General features: G+C 37.1%; 1 protein-coding gene across 1 annotated transcript; it reads left to right on the top strand.

The window, feature by feature from the left end:
* Nucleotides 1-2081: 2081 nt before the first annotated feature.
* Nucleotides 2082-12473, top strand: LOC107602621 (kelch-like ECH-associated protein 1). The gene is made up of 5 exons (XM_016295161.1): nucleotides 2082-3123; nucleotides 3157-4197; nucleotides 5729-6085; nucleotides 7850-8526; nucleotides 12044-12473. The coding sequence occupies exons 2-5, from the start codon at nucleotides 3988-3990 to the stop codon at nucleotides 12384-12386; spliced, it is 1587 nt and encodes a 528-aa protein (XP_016150647.1). The 5' UTR covers nucleotides 2082-3123; nucleotides 3157-3987; the 3' UTR covers nucleotides 12387-12473.
* Nucleotides 12474-12962: the final 489 nt, after the last annotated feature.

The following is a 12962-nucleotide window of genomic DNA, read 5'->3' as shown; positions in this document are numbered from 1 at the left end:
TTTTTTTTTAGTGTAAATACACCCAAACGACTTATAATCACTTTTGACAATGACTCTTATTTATTAATAAATAAATAAAAACAAAATTCATAAAGTATCATTTGCAGAGATAAAATGTAAAAGCTGTGGCTGTAATGGGGCACAGCAGATTTGTAGGTGTTGTTCTTTTTGACCACTAGATGGACACTGTAATTGTTTAAAAAAAAAAAACTTTGAGTAAAAAAAAACTTTTATTATGCGGTTTAGCGAAACTGTGCTTAGCAAAGCTTCCTTTTGCCGTAATCATTACAACTCTATTTCCATTTGTGAGAGACACTGCTGTGCCAGTAGGTGGCGACATGCAACTGTTTATGAGCAAATCATACATTCAGCGAACTAGTTCAAAACACTGATTCATTTAATAAAAAAACAACTGCTTTGTGTTGATTGTCCCCTTTTTAACTGCAGCTATTTTCATTGACAAAGCACAAATAGACAAAATAACTGGCAGTATTGTCTAAAATGTAAGTCACTCAACGCTGACTGATTGTTGAAGTTCAGAACAACAGCACTCTTGCTTGTGTGATATTGCTTAATTATATGATTCTGTTATTTTTTTAATTAATTGTTTCCATGCTGATTTGACAGGTGAAAGTGCTACATGCACATATGATTATGTTATAGACCATTCTGCTGCAGTAGTTCAGATTTTTCACTGGAGCTTCCAAAAATTTTATTTTTAGCAGCAAATTGTAATGCCTCAGTTTATGTGCAGCAGATTAGTTTAGTTAGATTAGTTATTTACTCACCAATAATAGCTAAAAGTTATGTAAGGGATAAAGTACAATTAGCTGGTTGTTATTATGAAATAAACCTCCAACTGGGTGACCAAGCAGGACCTCATAAGGCATAGTGGCAAATTGCAGCACTGGTCTGACTGTTCAGTCAACTGTCCCGAAACTCACTGGCCCTGGGCCATCAGGTGATCCTTTATTGTCCTAAGCTAATTGAACTGGTATTAGTCATCTCTCTGTGAGTCACTTTGCAGTACATTCCTATAGTGTGTGCATGTGTGACAGAGCACATCTGACTCTTTCCAAGATAACTAGTAGATTACGACCATTGTGCAAGGAATTCAGAGTACTTAGAACTTCATCTGAACAAAGAATTTCACATCAGCCTGATTCTAGGCCAGTGATCACCACCCTGTCATGTACCCAGTGTCTTTATGATTCACAGTTTTCCGCGTAATCATGAACACCTTCCAGACTACTCATAGACTGACATACTCTTTATCAGGGCAATGGAGATGTGTCATGGTTCAGTTATCAATGAGGTGTTTTGTTCTCTTGCTGAACTCAGCTATATAACTGTGACACAGTGGAATCGCACTCTCCCTCCCTCTCGCTCTCCTTGGAAATCCCATAAGTGATGAGGACTTTGTTTTATTAAAGGCATAGTCAGCCCAAATTGTCAAATCTGTCATTAATTACTCATGCAATTCCCAACTTGTTTGTTTTGCAGAGCACAAAAGTAAAAATTTTAAAGACTTTTTAATCAGTTCATGTGACCACATCTGTCAAGCTCCATAAAGAACAGAAACACTGCAAGGCACAGTGGACATATCATAGAGGTTTTTTTTAAAAGTCTGTACATGAGCAGAGGCTAGACAGAAGAGTTTTTTTCAGATGTGGCCACTATATGAACTGGCTACGTTTGCATGCATAATGCAGTTAGAGCAGTACTGCGGTTAAGTTGGAGCTCATGTAAACAGGATACTGTGATTACGTTAGTGTGATTATGCTTATAATCTGAGTAACCATAATTGCAGTAAAATGCACATTTTAATCACACTTATATGAGAGTGTATATGCTTTAATCGCATTTATTGCACTCTTGCCAAAGTGTGCTTTTTTATTAAAGAAACAGAAATGATAATGTACAAACACTTTCAGAGAGCATTATAGAGCAGAACATTGACAGAAATGTACTATTTACAGAAAATTTCACATGTACCACCAAACAAGAGGAAAAAAACTGAGGAAAAGCAAAATGAATGAATAAATTTAATGAAAATAAAATAAATATTATTTATAGAATGAATATATAGGTCAAATAAAATGAAAACATTGATAAGAAGAGGAAAGCACGCTAAACCTCATTAATTGAATTCTCAAATTGTTTCAAGAATTTGACACAGTTTTATTACTAGTTAAGCAGCAAGTGTACATGTGCTAGTGCTGCATACGAATGAGGTAGGTTTATTACTCTAGAACATTTTTGCATTTGTCAAATGAAATCAGCAACAAACAGTATTTGAATTAAACATTTAATGTTATAGTTTGGGGAACAAGTGAACAGGTACAGATAAAACCACATTTATTAGTGAGTAATCAAAGTAGCCTTGAAAAGCAGGATTGAAAATTGGGGTTTGCCTGTGTCATGTAAACTTATCTTAATCCAAGTAATTCCTCACCCTGACTAATGGTATACACGTAAACATAGCCATTGTATAGAAACTGCAGTGTAAAGGTACTTCAAAAATGTCAACCGTTTTGTTCCATAGACACAGTATGTAGGCTTCGAACGACGTGAGGCTAGACAAATAATGACTATGCATTTAATTGCATCATCCTCCACAGCTCAACATGGTAGTTAACCAGAACAAAAGTTCACTTGGCAGCACCTTCCACAAAAAGTTCCAGCTTTTCACTTTCTGTTTTGTAATTTTTCAAATAACCTGACACTCAGCGAGTTAATGGTTAATCCCACCAAAGCCATGGTGCTAATGTGCACAGCGCAGCATGTTAACGTTCTCTTTAAAGTCCGGCTTAGCAATATGGCATGTGGGAGTTTGACTCAATGAGCCTTTATGAGGGATGGAGGCCATGACTGAAGATGCCGTCTTAGTTCCAAAAGAAGCCGTTGCTGGCAGTGTTGTCTTGTGATAACCCCTGCTTTAAGACAAATAAGTGTGTCCTCAGCACTCTGGATTGTGCAATAAGAGCAGCAGAGATGACCTGCAAGTGTGGGACGTTACATAACCCATGAAAAAAAATTAGCTTCTGATGAGCAACAACTTCTAGACTGATCAACAACAGAGACTTTGGCCCTCACTTGAAAACCATGTTAGTGTGCACAAAGGTCTTTTGATACACTATTCCAACTATTCCAAAGGTCTTTTGATACACTATTCCAACTATTCCAGTTGTGCCACAAGCATGGTTTTCAAAGTATTGTCTGTATAACGCAGGAAATCACATGTTGCGTCTGTGAATAAGGGTGTGGCTTGGCTGTTTTCGCTTTTTTGAAGTCTACTTGACATCCGTCAATGAATAGGGAAGTGAAACCTGATTCAGCCAAGTCTGTGCAACTGTCAACAACATAGACTGTACTTAAAGACAGTTTCTTGTACACATTGTTATAGTAGAAATTGCCTCTTAAGGATTTACGTAATGCTGCCATTGTATTCCTTGTATATCGCCTGTTCCATGTAGTGTTTGTTTAGTTTTATATCTAAGATATCTTCCTCGATCACCTTGGCTATATTCAATTATGCATTTGATAAACATTTCTCAATGTTGTATCTCTGTTTTTCACAGGGTGAAAAGAGCTCGGACCATCTCAGAGGACAATAACCTTTTGGAAGAAAAGAATATTGCATTTTTAATGCGTGTGCTTAAAATAAACTTTAAGATAACTTTGCTTGTACATCCTCTAGAGTATAAAAATAAAAAAACTTTTTACTTCATCTATACTAGACAAATAGCAGCATTTGTCTGATTTAAGGGAAACAGCGCGTAATATTTCAACAATGCCAACTTGGCTTGATACAGAAACTTGGTATGGTGGACTTCTAACCAGGCAGAAGAAACATGGCTCTCTATCTCTAAGCGATCATCAGTTGTGCCTTTATTTCTTCATGACACGTGGATGGATTTAGACATTGTTCCACTGCAGTCGCCATCCATTTCCTACTTATATCAGTGACATTCTAGGTCTCGGATAATGATATGTCCAAGAAAGAAGAGGCCCATCAAAGATGAGGATTTCTCTGCCATTGTGGTGCCCTCCATGAGGGGTCATGGTTACTTGGATTACACAGTTGAAAGTCATCCCTTTAGAGCCATGCAGATCATGGATGAGCTCCGCCATCATGAGTTGCTCTGTGATCTGGTGCTACATGTAACTTACAAAGACAAGATAGTAGATTTTAAGGTAAGAGATATGGAATTTGGTTGCAAATGTGCAAGAATGCTTGAATAGCATGTTTAAAAGGATCAATGCCATAGAAAAGCTGTTTTATTCTACTTAAAGTGCCATGAGACTTTCTATTTCAGCACAGGTCCGTTTTTTTTTGTTTTTTTTTGCTTTAATTGAATTAAGTATCTCACAGTTAACAACTGCATAATGGAGAACAATGTTAATAGACAGTATTTTTAGGTACTTAGGTTTTTCGGGCCTATTTTGGTTGACTGGGTTTGAGTCAACATCACAGACTTTTTCCATGCACTATACAGTGCTCGGCTACATTAGTATCTCAGTTATTCATAAGACTGTGTGGCCTTGACCTGTGAGAAAGCACTGTCTCATAATTGATTATACATGACTAACAGCTTTGAAATATTTTGCAACAAATATTTATTACGTAAAGATTTCTAGATTTACAGAGAGGTGGATTATACATTTAAGTCCAGTGTGAACAGATTAAACTACTTACATTTGTGAATCAGTACTCAAAAGTTATTAAAAATGTAAAACAGCATTCATATGCACTAGAGTTCATAAGTTTAAGGCTAGTCATTTTTTCCCCCCAGTTTTTTTAAGGAAGTCTCTGCAAACTTACCACTGTTGCATTTATTTATTCAAAAGTGGAGTAAAAGCAGCAATGTTGTATAATATTATTAGATTTTAAAATTACTATTTTAATATTGTGTTAATGTAATTTATTCCTGTGATGGCAAACCAGAATTTTCAGCAGTCATTACTCCAGTCTTCAATATCAGATGATTCTTCAGAAATCATTATAATATGCTAATTTATTGTTCAAGAAACATTTTCTTCCCAGGAGTCTTTAGGTTCAAAAGAACAGCATTTATTTGAAATAAAAATATTTTGCAATACTGTAAATGTCTTTAACTTTTGATCATTTTAATGCACCCTTGCTGAATAAAAGTATTTAACTTACCGACCTCTGAATGGTAGTGTATATTTTCTATGCAAAGTACAAAAGCAAACATTATTATAAAATTAAATATTACACAAAACAAAAGCATTAAATTATTGCTATAAAAGGTGTAATTTATTATGTGCTTCAAAAAATATGTTTGTGCATTCTTCATATTGTACATTCTAATGTTTATAGGTTTTAGTGTTTTATTTTTTGTTTATTTAGACAGAATTTTAATATTATCCATTTATCAGGTATTGCCCTTAACAATACAAAAAAGGAGCTTATTATATCAGTTAGATTTAATATCAGCACATCCCTTTTCTTCTCTAGTATTTAGTATAGTAAACTACATAACGTTCACTGCTTGAATATCAAGAAACAGGTTCAGCGTGTAATAGTTATTTTTAATGTGGTATGTCCCTGGCACTGCAAAGATACAAAGATAAATTGTCCTCATTACAAGTGTGGAATTATGTTAGTACATGTTAAGGCATTTGATTGTAATTACGAGAACACGGCACATACAGCTCTCATGATTTAGTTTCAGGTGTGTCCTGCCTGTTTTTTTTACCCCAGGTGCATAAACTGGTGCTGGCTGCCTGCAGTCCTTACTTCAAAGCCATGTTCACCAGTAACTTCAAGGAATGCCATGCCTCGGAGGTCACCCTGCGAGACGTGTGCCCTCAAGTCATCAGCCGCCTCATTGACTTTGCCTACACCTCCCGTATAACAGTGGGCGAGAAGTGTGTTCTTCACGTCCTCTTGACTGCGATGCGCTATCAGATGGAAGAGGTGGCCAAAGCATGCTGCGATTTCCTCATGAAGAACCTGGAGCCATCAAATGTCATAGGCATCTCGAGATTTGCAGAGGAGATCGGCTGCATCGATCTTCACCTTCGCACACGAGAGTATATCAACACTCACTTCAATGAGGTGCGTGCCCCATGGACTCCGTTCACCGAAGTGTCAGTTAGCAGTGATCGATAGTTGCCACCTGCTGTGCTCTCTTAAGTAACTACTACTCAACCATTGACCTGTAACAGTTAGTCTATGAATGAATGAAGGCTATAGAGAATGGCACTGTGTAGCTAATTGCTTTGTCAGTGGAACTCAGGTCTGTCTTGCAGATGGATATTGATTCATATAAATTATCCAGCTGTCAAATGATTCAGGAATTACAGAAATTGTTCACCCAAAAACGATTATTTTAGCATCGTTTGCTCTACAACCCGCAAATGGATGGGGAAGTCGTGGCCTAATGGTTAGAGAGTCGGACTCATAACCCAAAAAGGTTGTGGGTTCGAGTCTCGTACCGGCAGGAATTGTAGGTGGGGGGAGTGAATGTACAGTGCTCTCTCCCACCTTCAATACCACGACTGAGGTGCCCTTGAGCAAGGCACTGAACCCCCAACTGCTCCCCGGGCGCCGTAGCATAAATGGCTGCCCACTGCTCCGGGTGTGTGTTCACTGCTGTGTGTCTGCACTTTGGATGGGATAAACGCAGAGCACTAATTCCGAGTATGGGTCGCCACACGTCACTCACTCACTCACTCATTATTTTCTTTCTTCATTCGTAAATGGAAAATGAGGGATGTTAGGTAGAATGTGCAAGCTGCTCTTTTCCATACAAAGAAAATGGATGGTGATTCATACTATCATGCTCAAAAATGACCAAAGTAAATGTGGTCCACACAACTCCAAGCAATGGACCCTTTAACAGACTGCATTTCTTCAGTTATTAACATCATAAATCCAGCACTGAATGTTTTTATTTTTTCACTTAAAAAAAAAATGAAATGTATACATTTTATTACCTTGGTGTTAAATTACAGAAAACTAGTTAACACTTTTTCCAATGTTTATATATGTATATATTAGTGCTGTCAAATGATTAATCGCATCCGAAATAAAGGTTTTGGTTTATGTAATATATGTGTGTGTACTGTGTATATTTATTATGCATATATAAAGACACACATACATCATATATTTTGAAAATATTTATATGGATATATTTATATTCATATAAATTATATAATAATATAAATATATTTAATATATAAACATAATATATTTTTCTTAAATATATATACATGCATGTGTGTGTATTTATATATACTTAATAAATATACACAGTACACACACATGTAAACAAAAACCTTTGTTTTGGATGCGATTAATCATTTGACAGCACTAATACATATATGCTGTATGTGCTCAGAACTATGTGCTTCTGAGAAACCCTGAAATGTGAAAAGGGTCCATTGCTAAAATCCTTGTTCATTGCTTATCTTCCCTCCTGCAAGAGTTTCTATATTGTTAATCTTTTTTTCTTTTTTTAACCATCCTGTTCTTGCCATTAAAATAGGCTTTGGTGGCTAAAAATTAAGAAAAGGAACCCATAACTTGGTGTCAGTGATGTCCAGAGTCACAGTTTTTGAATTAAAAATGAGCAAGAATGAGATTTGTTAGCTCTCTTAAGGATTTTTAGAAATCACATTAGAAAATGACATTAGAAAAACATTCAATTTTCAATATGGTCAATTGGCTATCACCAATAGTGTAGCCATGTATAAAGCATGTTCACACAGAAGCCACTTTCAAACAAAAATTTCATTCTGTTGGTCAAAGTGGTGAATCTGCATGGCCATTGAACCCATATGTCCATATATGCATGTATATTTTTCCTTGTCACAGGTAACCAAAGAGGAAGAGTTCTTCAGTTTGTCCCATTGCCAGCTGCTGGAGCTGATCAGTCAGGACAGTCTAAAGGTGCTCTGTGAGTCCGAGGTCTACAAGGCCTGCATCGACTGGGTTCGCTGGGATGCGGAAAGCCGAGCGCAGTACTTCCATGCCCTCCTCAACGCGGTCCACATCTATGCCCTGCCACCCACATTCCTCAAAAGACAACTGCAGTCCTGTCCCATCCTCAGCAAGGCCAACTCTTGCAAGGACTTCTTGTCCAAGATCTTCCAGGACATGGCTCTTCGAAAACCCCTGCCGCCCGCTCCTCATCGTGGGACGCAGCTCATCTACATAGCAGGAGGTTACAAGCAACACTCTCTGGACTCTCTGGAAGCCTTCGACCCACGGAAGAATGTCTGGATAAATCTAGCTGACATGGGATGTCCTTGTAGCGGGCTCGGGGCGTGCGTGTTGTTCGGGCTCCTTTATACGGTCGGGGGACGGAATCTCTCTCTGCAGAACAACATGGAGTCTGGATCTTTGTGCTGCTACAACCCCATGACTAACCAGTGGACCCAGCTGGCTCCGCTCAACACGCCCAGAAACCGAGTGGGTGTCGGGGTCATTGATGGCAGCATTTATGCCGTAGGGGGTTCACATGCCTCTACACATCACAACAGCGTTGAGAGGTGAGGCTGAGACAGGAAGAAAACTCGAAAAGGTTTTGTGTTGTCTCTTTTTTACGATGTAGGGTTTTTCCCCTTTATATTATATTTCCTTTCTATTATACATATGCTAGCGGAATCAAAACATTAGCACAGTGCAGAGTGACAGATTAAAACTTGGTTGAAGGAGTTTGTATTACACTGAAGACTGCGTCGCACACCTGTCCGAACATTCACACAGAACGTTTTGTACGAGATAAAAATGAAATCTTAGCAGAAAGGTTGTGTTACACGCTACACTTGTGATACGTCCCTCATCGGTTACAGGAAGTGTTTTGATTTGAAACAAGTGCCTTCCATCAGAATGTAAAGATCATTTTGCTCAGTTCTTTTCAGAGCAGTCACTCTTGACTAACAAGCTCCAGGCAAATCTGTTTCATAATGTACATTCCACAGCACAGAGTCAGGTTAGGCCTTTCAGGAGAAACACATTTCTCCACAATAAGTGTAATGATATAAATATTTAATATTTATTAGACAAGTAAGCACAGTGACAGATCAGGTAAGAAGACCTTACTTGAACTTTACAGTATTTATAGGCTTTCATCAGTAACTCAAAACGAAAGCGACATGTTGTTAAGTACTGTGTGACAGTGCATCTAAATAGCACAATTGAAAGGAGGGACTCTTGTATTGTGAGAACTAAGGTGGTTGCTATATTTACCATGAAAAGGTTATTGGAACATAGCATTTTCATAAGGAAGCAAACTACTGTGACCTAACTACATTAATAGTCTTGCTAATGATGAGAAATGAGCAAATTATCTTTAATTAGTCTTGGGGGGGAAATGTCTAAATGACTTTGCTGCAAATTACAAAAAAAAATTATTTTAATTTATTCAAAAATATTGTACAGAATGCAAAATTACATGAATAATTAAGTTATGGTAAACAAAATTAAGACATGAATGTACAACAATGAAAAATAAATTTATGTATGGACACTATCGTTAAAAATTTTTATTGAGAGAAGTCTCTTATGCCCACCATTTATTTAATCTAAAGTACAGTAAAAACTGTAATATTGTGAAATATTATCATTTAAAATGGTTATATGCAATTTATTTCTGTGATGGAAAGATTAATTTTCAGCAGACATTACTCTTCAGTGTCACATGACCCTTCAGAAATCATTCAAAAATGCTGATTTTTTATTTTTATTATTATTTATTTATTATTTTTTTGCTCCAAAACACTTCAGGATAGATATATTTTGCAACATATACTTTGTGATCAGTTTAATGCATTCTTGCTGAGTAACAATATTAATCTCTTTTAAAAACAAGATAAATTTAAGCCAGAAAACATAATATGTAAGTGGCATAACCTCATTAACTACATTAATTGTCTTGCTAATAATGATAAGTGAACAAATTATCTTGACTTATCTTTAATTATTTTTGCTTATAAAGGGGTGAAATGTCTAAATGACTTTGCTGCAAATTACAAAATGAGGATATTTTACTTTCTTCAAAAGTATTGTACAGAATGCAAAAGTACATGAATAACTAAGTTATGGAAAACAGAATTAAGACATTGAACTTACAACAAAGAAAAATACATACGTATATAAAAATACATATATGCATTTATTTAATCAAAAGTACAGTTAAAAAACGGTCATGTTGTGAAATATTATTATAATTTTAAATTAATTTATTTCTTTGATGGAAAGATGAATTTTCAGCAGCCATTACTCTTAAAGGGGTTATATAATGCAATTTAAATTTTTCCTTTCTCTTTGAAGTGTTACAAGCTCTTAGTGCATAAAGAAGATCTGTAAAGTTCTAAAGTCTCAGATCCAAAGAGATATTCTTTATAAAATTTAAGGGTCAACCACGCCTACCTAAAACGGCTCGTTCTAACACGCCCCCACATGTCTATGTCACGATGTGGGAAGATTTGCATAACGCCGCCCAAATGTTCACGCAAAGAAAAAAGGCATAACTTTTATTCTCGCTGTAGTATTGTTGTTGCCGCCGCCATGTCGTGAAGACGTTGTGTGTTACGTTGTGAAAGCAAAACTACTTTGGTTGGCCTTCCAAAAGAGGACGATATCTGCTTCTCATGCCTAGAGCTGATCCGTGCTGGTCGCTGAGGAAATTCATCAACTTCGCGCTGTGGATCGCCGGATCGGCTTTCACCGTGGACGAAGCGGAGTCCAGCCCAGGGTCGTCACACGTGGTTGCCGCAAGTCTGCCGGCCGCTCCTTCATCGAATCCGCTGGCCGTGCCGTCCTCAAGCCCGCCGGCCGTTCCTCACTCTAGCCCGCCGGCCTCCGCTCACTCTAGCCCGCCGAGTGTTTCGTTGTGAAAGCGAAACTACTTTGTTTGGCCTTCCAAAAGAGGACACACCTAGAAATCAGTGGTTAAGTTGTATTTACAACACTGTTCCAGAACAGTTCAACCCAAATATTCAGATGTGTGCAGCACATTTTATGGAGGACTGTTTCCTGATCCTGGGAGAGTAGACTACAATGCCGGCTGTTTGGACTCACAGACTGCAAGTGTTTCAGAAAGGCGGGGCATAGAGGAGAAACAATAATGTACAGTATGTGGAAAATAATGTGTTTTTTTAAAGCTTCAACCGCATAAACACATTTCATTACACCAAATACACAAAATAATGTTCTTTTTAGCAACATCATATGACCCCTTTAAGTGTCACGTGATCCTTCAGAAATCATTCTAATATGCTGATTTTATTTTTTTTTGCTCAAGAAACATTTCAGGATAAACATTTTTGTAACATACTTTCTGATCAATTTTATGCATTCTTGCTGAATAAAAGTATTAATCTCTTTTAAAAACAAGATAAATGAACTATCTCATGATACCTCATTAACTATCTTTTATTTCTTGTTTTAACTGGATTTGTGGAGTTTTTGAAAAGCTTTCTAGTAGACGAGCACAAGTTCAGATTCATAACAGAGCCATGTGAATCCTATTGAGGATAATTTATGACTGAGTGAGCAGCTCAAATCGAAAGTTAATCTGTCCAGGAATGCAGGGAGAGACAGTACGTGTATTCTATTTAGGAATTAGAGTTAGACGCAAATTCAAACAATGAACGTCGATAGATCATCTGCAATTTCAAAGATGTGTGAAATTCAAGACTCAGAAGAGACAGAATCTCTTGGGTCAGTAACAGTAGCTGTCTTCACAAGCTTTTAAACTGAGATATTGCATTGTTGGCAGGTTAAATGCAACCTCTTCTTGCTGAAGGCTGTTTTTTTAAACTGGGACATTTTGTTGGTCCACTCATGGGAATTGCTTGCATTTATGATTGGTATTTGGCACTAGATATCATTGTTTGGAATAAAGGAAAACACATTCTTGAAGTGATGAGCCTGAGACATTTAGAAAGAACGATTGAAATCTCTTTTGTATTGACGTCCTCATTGCTGTTTCTAGGAAATCATATTCCTTGACGACAATATCTTAACTGGTTTGTAAGGATTTCCTGCTTATTGTTTTCACAGGTATGACCCAGAGACAAACCGCTGGACATTTGTGGCCCCTATGTCAGTGGCGCGGCTGGGGGCCGGTGTCGTCGCGTGCGGGGGAAGTCTGTATGTGGTTGGAGGATTCGACGGGGACAACCGATGGAACACGGTTGAGCGCTATCAACCAGACACGAACACCTGGCAGCACATGGCACCTATGAACACAGTTCGGAGCGGTCTCGGTAAATATACTGCACCATTTATCAAACTAATGAGTTGGAACTGTTTTCTTTTACTTGACATGTTAACCGCACATGATGTACTGCGTGAATGGTGCGATTATATAAAAGTGACTAAAGGGAACAATATGAATATATGAGAACAAAAGACCACATCATATCTAATCATCTAGTCATTTTTCAGCATGTTGTTACAACCTGCAACAACATAAAACACCATTAAAGTTGAAACATAATACTGTACTCTTCTGTTTGTATTGTCAGCTCTTCTCCTGTTATTACCTTCAAAAAATTAATCACTTTTTATATTTCTCATTTGTAAGTCACTGTAAATAAAAGTGTCTGCTGAATGAAATAAATCTGAATCAAACAACATAAAACTTTTTAAGTAAACAAAAATACAAAAATCCTTCCATTCTTAAGTTAATCAATAAAAAAGATGAATGAAACTATTTAAAAAAATGTCCATGATGGTGACTGCACTTCTAGGAATGCCTACTTCTCAGAGCTGCTTGACCCTGCAGCTAACACAATAATCTGTAATTGCTAAAACTGTGGCATAGTCACTCAATAATTCATATCAGAAGAGTTTAAGAATTAGCTGTGCAGTCAACATAATGACGTGCAGGGTTCAGCAGCTGTGCATTGTGCATTTCATGCAGGAATGAAAATTCTGCCATGATTTATAAACCCTTATATTGTTCCAAAACTGTATT

Source organism: Sinocyclocheilus grahami, unplaced genomic scaffold (genome assembly GCF_001515645.1).
Source record: "Sinocyclocheilus grahami isolate Dianchi unplaced genomic scaffold, SAMN03320097.WGS_v1.1 scaffold331.1, whole genome shotgun sequence".
NCBI lineage: Eukaryota > Metazoa > Chordata > Actinopteri > Cypriniformes > Cyprinidae > Sinocyclocheilus > Sinocyclocheilus grahami.
Note: the sequence above shows the minus strand (reverse complement) of the source record. Positions and strands in the feature narration are given on the sequence as shown.